This window comes from Chiloscyllium plagiosum, chromosome 3 (genome assembly GCF_004010195.1).
Source record: "Chiloscyllium plagiosum isolate BGI_BamShark_2017 chromosome 3, ASM401019v2, whole genome shotgun sequence".
NCBI classification, from domain to species: Eukaryota; Metazoa; Chordata; class Chondrichthyes; order Orectolobiformes; family Hemiscylliidae; genus Chiloscyllium; species Chiloscyllium plagiosum.
Window position 1 is genome coordinate 16,232,892 of NC_057712.1, and position 12,109 is coordinate 16,245,000.

At 42.6% G+C, this 12,109-nt stretch overlaps 1 protein-coding gene across 8 annotated transcripts in view; it reads right to left on the bottom strand.

Annotated features, from left to right (window-relative positions):
• The window catches only part of greb1 (growth regulating estrogen receptor binding 1), a 331,296-nt gene that overhangs the window by 160,960 nt on the left and 158,227 nt on the right, over nucleotides 1–12,109 (bottom strand). For all 8 annotated transcript variants that reach the window (XM_043677647.1, XM_043677663.1, XM_043677619.1 and 5 more), the window contains 2 exons: nucleotides 5,296–5,455; nucleotides 3,091–3,204 (listed from right to left, as the gene is read on the bottom strand). In XM_043677647.1, coding sequence (XP_043533582.1) covers nucleotides 3,091–3,204; nucleotides 5,296–5,455 — 274 coding nt within the window. The remainder of the gene's footprint in view (nucleotides 1–3,090; nucleotides 3,205–5,295; nucleotides 5,456–12,109) is intronic.

Sequence of the window (12,109 nt, forward strand, 5' to 3'; positions counted from 1 at the left end):
ACAGGATAGATCGAGTGAATTCTTAGAAGAATATAAAGGCAGTAGGCGTATACTTAAGAGAGAAATTAGGAGGGCAAAAAGGGGACATGAGATAGCTTTGGCAAATAGAGTTAAGGAGAATCCAAAGGGCTTTTACAAATACATTAAGGACAAAAGGGTAACTAGGGAGAGAATAGGGCCCCTCAAAGATCAGCAAGGCGACCTTTGTATGGAGCCACAGGAAATGGAGGAGATATTAAACAAGTATTTTGCATCAGTATTTACTGTGGAAAAGGATATGGGAGATATAGAATATAGGGAAATAGATGGTGACACCTTGAAAATTGTCCATATTACATAGGAAGAAGTGCTAGATGTCTTGAAACACATAAAAGCTGATAAATCCCCAGGATCTGATCAGGCGTACCCCAGAACTCTGCGGGAAGCTAGGGTAGTGATTGCTGGGCTTCTTACTAAGATATTTGTATCATCGATAGTCACAGGTGAGATGTCGAAAGACTGGAGGTTGGCTAGCGTGGTGCCACTGTTTAAGAAGGGTGGTAAGGACAAGCCAGGGAACTGTAGACCAGTGAGCCTGACGTCAGTGGTGGGCAAGTTGTTGGAGGGAATCCTGAGGGACAGGATGTACATGTGTTTTGAAAGGCAAGGATTGATTCGGGATAGTCAGCATGGCTTTGTGCGCGGGAAATCATGTCTCACAAACTTGATTGAGTTTTTTGAAGAAGTAACAAAGAGAATTGATGAGGGCAGAGCGGTAGATGTGATTGATATGGACTTCAGTAAGACGCTCGACAAGGTTTCCCATGGGAGACTGATTAGCAAGGTTACATCTCATGGAATACAGGGAGAACTAGCCATTAGAACTGGCTCAAAGGTAGAAGACAGAGGATGGCGGTGGAGGGTTCTTTTTCAGACTGGAGGCCTGTGACCAGTGGAGTGCCACAAGGATCGGTGCTGGGTCCACTACTTTTCATCATTTATATAAATGATTTGGATGTGAGCATAAGAGGTATAGTTAGTAAGTTTGCAGATGATGCCAAAATTGGAAGTGTAGTGGACAGCGAAGAAGGTTACCTCAGATTACAATGGGATCTTTATCAGATGGGCCAATGGGCTGAGATGTGGCAGATGGAGGTTAATTCAGATAAATGTGAGGTGCTGCATTTTGGGAAAGCAAATCTTAGCAGGACTTATACACTTAATGGTAACGTCCTTGGGAATGTTGCTGAACAAAGAGACATTGGAGAGCAGGTTCATAGCTGCTTGAAAGTAGAGTTGCAGTTAGATAGGATAGTGAAGGCGGCATTTGGTATGCTTTTCTTTATTGATCAGAGTATTGAGTACAGGAGTTGGGAGGTCATGTTGCGGCTGTACAGGACATTGGTTAGGCCACTGTTGGAAATTTGTGTGCAATTCTGGTTTCCTTCCTATCGGAAAGACGTTGTTAAACTTGAAAGGATTCAAAAAAGATTTACAAGGCTGTTGCCAGGGTTGGAGGATTTGAGCTATAGGAATTCTGGTCTCCTTCCTATCGGAAAGCTGTTGTGAAACTTGAAAGGGTTCAGAAAGACTTACAAGGATGTTGCCAGGGTTGGAGGATTTAGCTATAGGGAGAGGTTGAATAGGCTGGGGCTGGTTTCCCTGGAGCGTCGGAGGCTGAGGGGTGACCTTTTGAGGGTTATAAAATCATGAGGGGCATGGATAGGATAAATAGACAAAGTCTTTTCACCTGAGTGTGGGAGACCAGAACTAGAGGACATAGGTTTAGGGTGAGAGGGGAAAGAGACATAAGGGGCAACCTTTTCACGCAGAAGGTGGTACGTGTATGGAATGAGCTGCCAGAGGAAGTGGTGGAGGCTAGTAGAATTGCAACATTTAAAAAACATCTGGACGAGTATATGATTAGAAAGGGTTTGGAGGGATATGGGCCGGGTGCTGGCAGGTGGGACGAGATCAGGTTGGGATATCTGGATGAGTTGGACCGAAGGGTCTGTTTCCATGCTGTACATCTCTATGACTATAAATGCTGTCCCCTCCACACGTTCACTTTAGCTCTGATGAAGAGTCATCAATACTCAAAACGTTAGCTTGCTCTCACTCCATGAATGCTGCCTGAGTCGCTGTGATCTCTCACATTTGTTGTTTTAATTTCATCCATGATAACACCTAAAAAGCCACAAGGGCCAGTGGAAGAAAGAACTATACAAATATGAAACAGCAGAGAAGCACCAATCATCCGAATTCCGGGTCACAAAAGCAGGATGACCACTTCGAAAAGTGCCGCACTGTTTTCCCAGTACATGTCTTAATGTGAGAGAAGCCAATAGGCATTGGACAGAGAGAAACAAAATTCAAAGCATACAATACTGTCAGGGACTCTTGTAGTGAAGTGGTAGTGTTCCTACCTCTGGAACAAGAAATCTGGGTTTAAGTCTCATCTGCTCCAGAGATTTGCCTGAACACATGGTTTAAAAATATCTATAATGCAGATGCAAGTTGTATATAGAAATTTATGGTTTGCTGACATGTACTTTTTTTAAAACACTGTAAAAGGGGGCCCAGTGGTATTATCACTGGGCTGTTAATCCAGAGCCCCAGATGATGTCCTGGGATCCCAGGTTCAAATCTTGCCACGATAGATGGTGGAATTAAAATTCAATTTACAAAAATCTAGAATTAAGGGTCTAATGATGGCCACAAATCACTTGTGGGAAAAACCTACCTGGTTCACTAATGTCCTTTAGGGAAGGAAACTGCCTGGTCAACATGTGACTCCAAACCCACAGTAACATGGTTGACTCTTCACTGCCCTCTGGGTAATTAGGGATGGGCAATAAATGCTGGGCCTAGCTAGCGATGGCTTCAACTCGTGAATGAATAAAGAAAAAAATAATTGCAATGTTCATTCAGTCCCTGTAACAGCTCAGACTCCAACCTTGTTCACAATTAGTTCAGAACTTCCCAGCTAAGGAATTGTTAGAGCTTAGTTTAGTTGTACATAAATATTTTACATTTGAGGCCAGTCACTCTTGATAAAATCGACATCCATTGAAAACCAGCATCCCCTAAATGAAAGCTTAGTCTACTTACCATCAGTGGTACAACACCCCTCTGGAGGAGGCTTCATCTGATATGGAATGAGGGGGCTACTAGACTCTGACCCATCATCCTCCTCTTCCTCCTCAGTTCCTGGTCGTTTGCAAGCTGTGTTAGGTAGAAACCCATCTGTATTACAAAGGCATTGTATCCATCCTAGCTACCAAAATCTTCATCTAATTTAACTCCACTTCACACAATGGTTGAGTCCTTAAAAACAAGCCATTAATAATGGGGTGCATTCTCCTTATGTGCCATTTGCGTCAGAAGGAACCCGGAACTAAGCTTTAATCTTAATAGAGAAAAAAAATAATTGATGGATGTGCCCATGACGTGATAAGGATCCATGGTTTAGATCAGAGTGGTGCTGGAAAAGCACAGCAGGTGAGGCAGCATCCGAGGAGCAGGAAAATCGACATTTCAGGCAAAAGCCCTTCACCTGATGCTACCTGACCTGCTGTGCTTTTCCAGCATCACTCTGATCTACACTCTGGTTTCCAGCATCTGCAGTCCTCACTTTTGCCCTGATAAGGATCCATGCCAATAGAACAGAAAGCAATGTTCCTGCGATCTATCTATGTTGGGAAAACCAACAGGAGCATGCAGGAATGGTGAGAGCGTTGTAAACTAGCCAGGAATCACCCGAGAGAAGAAGAGGTTGCAACTTTTAACTTTGGTCCACCTCTGAAAGTTTCCACTTCAGTCAGCCAAAACATACCATTCCCCATTCCCCTGCCCTCCGGACAGAGACGCAAGGCGTCCCTTGACAGTTTCAAATTGCTCATACAAGAAGTGAGAGTGATCCCAGAGCTGGACAGATGTGGCAGATTGGAGATGTGCTGCTTCTGCTTAATACACCCAGTCAGAGGGGCTCAGGAAAATCAGTCTTATCATGGCATCGTTAAGCTGCAGACAAGTTCACTTAGCTTATTTATTGAACATAATGCTCAAGGCTAGTTTGAACAAGAAATGCTGGTCCCTCAGCAGCCCTGACTCAGTGCTGGCAGAAAGGCAAACACATGAAATGCTCCTCAGGAGCAGAAGAGTTATCTGCATTTGCCAAGACACCAGTTCGCAAAGTACTGTCTAATCATACAAAGAAATTTAAATGATGCAGAGGTGCCGGTGTTGGACTGGGGTGGACAACACCAGGTTATAGTCCAACAGGTTGATTTGGAAGCATTAGCTTTTGGACTGCTGCTCCTTCATGAGGTAACTAGTATTTAAAGATATGCCCATGTGCAATTTGGACTGGGGTGGACAACACCAGGTTATAGTCCAACAGGTTGATTTGGAAGCATTAGCTATTGGACTGCTGTTCCTTCATGAGGTAACTAGTATTTAAAGATATGCCCATGTGCAATAGCATCCTGCTTAAACAATTGAAAACTAAATTTGCCTCAGTACAGCTGAGAATTCAAAGGGGGCTGACAAAAGCCTCCAGAACTCCAGTGTACCTTGGAGGAATGACCAAGCTAACCTCAGCTCCATTTGCTTCAATTTAAAAAAAAATACTTATAAATATTTTACATACGTTGGAGTGGCAGCATCTAGTTGTCTGTTTAAGATCTGCTGGCATGACTGCAGATAAACAGCACTATTGTCTTGAACACAGTAGACCATGTGCCAACTGTACTCACAGCAGTTCAATTTGGGAAGTTTAATCATGAAGATGTTAGACACCCCCAGTTGCATATGCCGAAACCAAACACATCATTCTAGTGCAGAGCCTATAAAGCAATATGGCATCTGGCAAGAAATATACACACACATGCACACCACTTTCCATACTGAATGCTCTGTCCTTATTTCACAACATATTTATTGCCTTTTAAACCTAGCTTGACAGTGAGGGGAGAAATCTAGCTATCTTCGCTCAAAATATTAATGAATTTAGAATGAATTTAGAAGTTGCCATCTGAAAATGTACCGACCAAAGGCAACTATCATTTATGATGTTGAACAAGTGGTCAGAAATTGAATACTTGGCTGAAAAAGTCTTTCACACTTACGAATTTTGAAACATGTAGGGCATTGTAAAGTTAATTCCAGGCACCAGTGTGCAAATCATCCTCCGAGAAATGACAATCCTATTATCCTTTGCTTTTGAATACAAAACATGCACTGTACGCATGATTTAACTTTGACTTAAAAAGTACTTTGGTCAAGTTGAACAAAAAAAAAGGAAGATAGCCTTACCTTCCAAATTTGAGATCAACTGGTGCTCAGCCTCGAGATATAACTGGGAAAACACAGGCCTGGGAACCAAATTGTTTGACCGCAGGGAGGCTTCAATCGAATTGTGCAGGACCTCTTCAAAACGTGTTGTCTTTAGTTGCCCAGCATACGAGTTTCCCATCTTTATGAAAACAGAAGCCACTAAAAACTCAGAAGCGTCATATTAAATGAACTGAACACAGGGCAGGAGTACATAGCTCTTAACTAATTTGAGCTGTTCATAGAGGCATTAAAATTTTCCTTCAGCATTTTCTGAAACCTGGTCAGTAAAGCAAGACCCCAAGAACTCCCTGCTGGTAAATTACAGGAAACCATGTGCTCACAGCCCAGGGCAAAGGGACTGCAGAATTTAACGCCCTTTTTATGGAAGCTATTGACACCTAATGCTACAGCTTAATGAGGCATGCAGAAGTAGAGTGCTTGCATTTAAAGTAGTAATAAACTCTGTCTACAACACAACCTCTTTGCCCCATGTAAGAGGCAGCAACAGCTATTCAAATATCTGTGAAGCTGAGGGTGCATGTTTGTTTTGTCACATGGATTAGTCTAGACTGGGACTGAAAGCTTTACACTTATTTTGTGGGTTATGGTTGATTACTCGTGTTACTTATTCTAAGACCAGCTGTTTCGTTTTAGACAAGTGATGTCAAAGGTGGAAGGTGCTAATTGGTCAGAATTTGAAAATCTTAATGAAATATTCACAGCTTGATTAAACATTGGTTTGTAGTTGCAATCTGTTAGCAAATACTGCAAAACATTGTGTCAGAAGTGATATCTAGTAAGGATAGACTTTGCGAAATGTACCATAAAACAGTGACACAAAATAGCTTTACTGAAAGACGCAATTTAAGTGTTCCCAGATGACTGTCTGCCTTCCTCTTTTCCCTTGGTGACTGTTATTTCTATTGTCCCATAAAATCATAAGATTAAAAGCACATCACCCTTGGATGCAACCACAGACATGCTAATTCAGGGTTATAATGTGCTGCTCATAAGAGTGGAATTCAATTCGTGGACTATTACTGATAGGTTATAGTATTGTCTAATGTTTTTTCCCCATCATTAATTCAGCCACAAATGTAGATAACAGAAGAAAACGAAAGACTGTTCAGAATTTTCAATAAAACAAATAGAAATATTTAAATGCCTATGGAGGAGTGAAGTCCAATAAATAATACAACTTGTGATGACAGTGGTCAGGGATGTAGAAGAGATTTTTCTGTTGCACAGAACATCTTATCCATCATCTGATACAGATAAGAAATATCAACTTGGGGTGAGACTTTCCAGAGGCATTTTCCTTTTCTATTGTAACGGAATTACAGCCATAAGAGTGAATTTGTTCCAAACAACAATCATTAACTTCAGCTTGGGATAGAGATCCCAGAGTTGGCTGGGAGCAGCAATGGGATGCACCTGACCCAGAGACACTCCAGCACAAAAACTGTTTGACTGGCTCTGGGCATCGCCTGTAATGGTGATTTGTTTTGAAGTTAGACAAGCAATTGCACAATGAATACAGAGCCTCAGAAAATAGTCGTGAAGAGATATGTTCAGGCCCGAAGATTTATACAAATGTACTTGCGAGATGAGCATGGTATGTGTCAAGGTTTACTTCCCCTGCAGCTACAAATACAAAGTAAACGTTCGAGAGTTTTTAAAATGTTTGGAAAACCAGGGGGAAGAGAAATGCTCACACCCCACTTCCTCCAACAAAACCTACAAATACGTAGAAGAGACTGAAGAACCAATTCCTGGTGATTCTCAGTTTTCTAGCTTCAGATTCCAGGCAAATTTCTAACTCTCCAAATTACACTAACACAAACTCAAACTCAATAAAAATTTAAAGAATTCCCCTTGCTGGAAATCAAAAATAAAAACAGAAATTACTGGAAAAGTTCAGCAGGTCTGGTAGCACTGATGGAGAGTTAACATTTCAGGTCCAATGACCTTTCCTCAGGTTCTCAGATGCTGCCAGACCTGCTGCGCTTTTCCAGCAACACATTTCCAGCTCTGATCTCCAGCATCTGCAGACCTCACTTTCTCCCCATGTTACATTCCTGGACAAACAAATGCTCCTTGCTTCAGACAGCACATCGATTCTCAATGATTACTCTCCTATGCAAAGTGTACTGACCATATTGAAGTCTTAAACCTGTTTTCAGCATCAACTGAAGTAAATTCCCTAAACACGTTAGCTTTGCTGGCCTATCGCTTCCAAAATACAATAATGTATACATTAATTTATACTTTAATATTGCACACATTGGCTGGTTGTGCATATTTAAGTGAAGGTGATTACCAACAACTTGAAAATGCTGTGCTGAGCGATCCAGTGAAGGCTGTAGCAAGATGCTTAATTCTCTTACCATGAATTAATTATAGCATGATTTAACAGAGATTTACACTGTCACATTCCTAACATGAATCTAGCCCGGCTGTCTAAAGGATTTGCGTGGACAGCAAAGTAGGAAGTGATAAGCACAAAGACTATCCATATTTATCGAGCACTGTAATGCAAGTAAATGTCCCAAGACACTTCATAGGAGCATTACAAAGCAAACCTTTAACTCAACCCACAGAAGGCAAGAGCAGGCAGACTGCTCTTGAGGTAAATGAGGAAGCTTTTGAGAAGACTCCTCAAAGCAGAGAGAGATAAAAAGGGGGAAGTATTTAGGCAAGGAATCCTAGGCTGTCGGCCCAAATAGTTGAAGGCATGGTCACCAACAAAGCAGCAAATAAAATGGGAGATGCTCAAGAGGTCAAATAAGAGAAATGCAAAGAATTCCCTTTGCTGGAAATCAGAAATAAAAACAGAAATTACTGGAAAAGTTCAGCAGGTCTGGTAGCACCAATGGAGAGTTAACATTTCAGGTCCAATGACCTTTCCTCAGGTTCTCAGATGCTGCCAGACCTGCTGAGCTTTTTCAGCAATTTCCGTTGTTGATACAATCTTAAACTCCCTATACTTGTTTACATGTTACATTCCTGGACAAACAAATGCTCCATGCTTCAGACTGTAAAGTTGGAGGAAATTACAGAGAAAGTGGGTTGAGGCCATAGAAAAAATTGAAAATAACAATGAGAATTGTAAAGTTCAAGGCATTGCTGGATAGAGAGCCAATGTAAACCAGTAACACAAAGACAATAAGTAATCCAGACTTAGTGGAAGGTCACAGCAAGAAAATTTTAGGATCACGTCAAGCCTAACGGTATAAATGGCTTAGAGGAGGGCTGTAACCCTGGATAAGCTAAGGTATGGAAGAAGTTAGAGGATATCATGGAGGTAAGGATAGGCGATCTAACTCATAGTGCAGACATGTGGCCAAAATCTGTTCTCTGGAATAAGACATGTCTCAGATGTTGCAAACTCAACATTTGCCAGTTCCCAGAGAGAAGAACAAAATTCAGAATAGGAACTGAAGACAATGGTTGTAGTCTTCACAATACATTTGGAAGAAAATTGTGATTGTCAAGTATTGCATGTTGGATCAGTAGACTGGTAAATTCAGCACAGTGGAGAAGTCAAGAGAGACAGTATTGAGGTGGAATTTAGCATTGTCAGAATGGATGTACAGCATACACTAAAAGCCATTGCAGTTAAGAAAGAATAGGGTGCAAATTAAACTTGGGACATAGAGTTAAAGGAGGAGTTGAACAAGCTTTAGAGGAGTTAATTATTATATAAAATCTAGTTTTTAAATTCCAGCAAGAAGTGTGTCCAGCTGCAGCTGTTTGACCACATGATGGCTCTGGAGCTGCGGATGGACTCACTGTGGAGTATCCGCGATGCTGAGGAGGCCGTGGATAGCACGTTTAGTGAACTGGTCACACCGCAGGTTAGGATTGCTGAGGGAGACATTGAATAGGTGACCAAAAGACAGAAAAAGAGTAGGAAGGCAGTGCAGGTGTCCCCTGTGGGCATCTCCCTCCAAAACAGGTATACCGTTTTGGATACTGTTGGGGGAGATGGCTCACCAGGGGAGGGCAGCAGCTGCCAGGATCATGGTACCGTGGCGGGCACTGCTGTTCAGAAAGGCGGGAAAAAGACTTCTAGGGCCATGGTCATAGGGGATTCTACTGTGAGGGGAGTAGATAGGCGGTTCTGTGGCTGAAAACAGAACTCCTGGATGGTATGTTGCCTCCTAGGTGCTCAGATCAGGGATAGCACCGATCGGCTGCAGAGCATTCTAAAAGGGGAGGGTGAACAGCCAGTTGTCTTGGTGCATATAGGCACCAACGATACAAGTAGGAAACGAGATGAGGTCCTGAAAAAAGAATCCAGGGAGCTAGGAGAGAAGGACCTCAAAAGGTAGTGATCTCAGGATTACTGCCAGTGCCACATGCTTGCCAACGTAGAAATGAAAAAATAGGCAGGCTGAACACGTGGCTTGAGAATGGTATAGGAGGGAGGGGTTCAGATTTATTGGACATTGGGACCGGTTCTAGGGAAGGTGGGACTATTACAAAATGGACAGTCTACATCTGAACCAGACAGGAACCAATGTCCTTGGGGGAGTTTTTGCTACTGCTGTTGGGGAGGTTTTAAACTAATGTGGCAGGGGACTGGGAACCAGAAGAGGAAACAAGTATGCAGTGAGGGAGACTAGAGACTGTAAAAATGATGAAGATAGCATTAATAAAGGGAAGAGTAGGCAGAGAGCAGATGAGCACAAAAAAACTGGTGGCATGAACTGCATCTACTTAAATTCAAGGAGTATAGTGTGAACGTAGGGCTTGGATTGGTGCCTGGGAGTATGACATTATTGCAATCACAGAGACTTGGTTGAAGGAAGGGCATGATGATTGGCAATTAAATATTTCAGGATATAGACAATCCAGACAGGACAGGGAGGGAAGTAAAACGGGGGGGGTGGAGTTGCATTGCTGGTCAAGGACGATATCACGGCTGTGCTAAGAGGAGAACACGATGGAGGTCTTGGGTAGTGAGGTATTATGGGTGGATCTGAGAAATAAGAAGGGTACAGTTACATTGTTGGGGCTGTATTACAGGCCTCCCAACAATGAGCGTGAGGTAGAAGAACAAATAGGTAAACAGATTATGGAAAGATGTAGAGGCAATAGGGTAGTGGCAATGGGAGATTTTAATTTTCCCAACATTGACTGGGATACACTTAACGTCAGAGGTCTGGATGGGGTAGAATTTGTAAGAAGCTTCCAGGAGAGTTTTCTAAAGCAGTATGTCAATAGTCCGACGAGGGAAGGGGCCATATTGGATCTGGTATTGGGGAACGAGTCAGGACAGGTAGTAGACATTGCGGTGGGGGATTTCTTTGGGAACAGTGATCACAATTCTGTAAGTTTTACAATACTCGTAGATAAAGAAGAGAGTGGTCCTAAGGGAAGAGTACTAAACTGGGCCAAGCCCAATTATATCAAAATTAGGCAAGAGCTCGGAAAGGTGGATTGGACACTGCTATTAGAAGGGAAGTCCATATTTGAGATGTAGGAGGCTTTCAAAGATAGGTTAAAGGTAGTGCAGGATAGGCATGTCCCGTTGAAGGCAAAGGATAGGAAAGGCAAGATTCGTGAACCGTGGATGACAAGAGAAATTGTATGACTAACCAAGAGGAAAGGCAGCTGAGAACAGAACGGGCCCTTGAAGAATATCATAAGAGTAGGACAAGTCTTAAACGAGGAACCAAGCAGGCTAAAAGGGGTCATGAAATAGCTTTAGTGAGCAGAATTAAGGAGAATCCCAAAGCATTTTATTCTTATATAAGAAACAAGCGGGTAACTAGAGAAAGGATTGGTCCACTAAAGGATAATGAAGGAAGGCTGTGTGTCGAACCTGAGAGAATGGGTGAGATTCTGAATGATTACTTTGCATCAGTGTTCACTGAGGAGAGGAACATGATGAATGGTGAGACTAGAGATAGAAGTTTGATTAGTCTGGATCACGTTGGTATAAGTAGGGAAGATGTGTTGGGTATGCTAGAGATTATTAAGGTGGACAAATCCCTAGGATGGGATGGGATCTATCCCAGGTTGCTGAGGGAGGTGAGAGGAAAGAGCTGGGACCCTGACAGATATCTTTGTGGCATCCTTAAGTACAGGTGAGATGCAGGAGGACTGGAGGGTAGCTCATGTTGTTCCCCTGTACAAGAAGGGTAGTAGGGATATTCCGGGTAACTACAGACCAGTGAGCCTGACATTGGTGGTGGGGAAGTTGCTGGAGAAGGTACTGAGGGATAGGATCTATTTATATTTAGAAAAGAATGAGCTTATCAGAGATAGGCAACATGGTTTTGTGCGGGGGAGATCGTGCCTTACCAACTTGATAGAGTTCTTCAAGGAAGTGACCAAGTTGTTAGGTGAAGGGCAGGCTGTTGATGTCATATACATGAACTTTAGTAAGGCATTTGACAAGGTTCCCCATGGTAGACTAATGGAGAAAGTGAAGTTACATGGTGTGCAGGGTGTTCTAGCTAGGTGGATAAAGAACTCATTGAGCAACAGGAAACAGAGAGTAGTGGTTGAAGGGAGTTTCTCGAAATGGAGAAAGGTGACCAGTGGTGTTTCACAGGGGTCAGTATTTAGGCCACTGTTGTTGGTAATATACGTAAATGATCTAGAAGAGGGCACTGTTGGTATGATCAGCAAGTTTGCAGATGACACAAAGATTGGTGGAGTAGCAGAAAGCATAAGGGACTGTCAGAGAATACAGGAGGATATAGATAGACTGGAGAGTTGGGCGGAAAAGTGGCAGATGGCTTTCAATCCAGACAAATGTGAGGTGATGCATTTAGGCAAG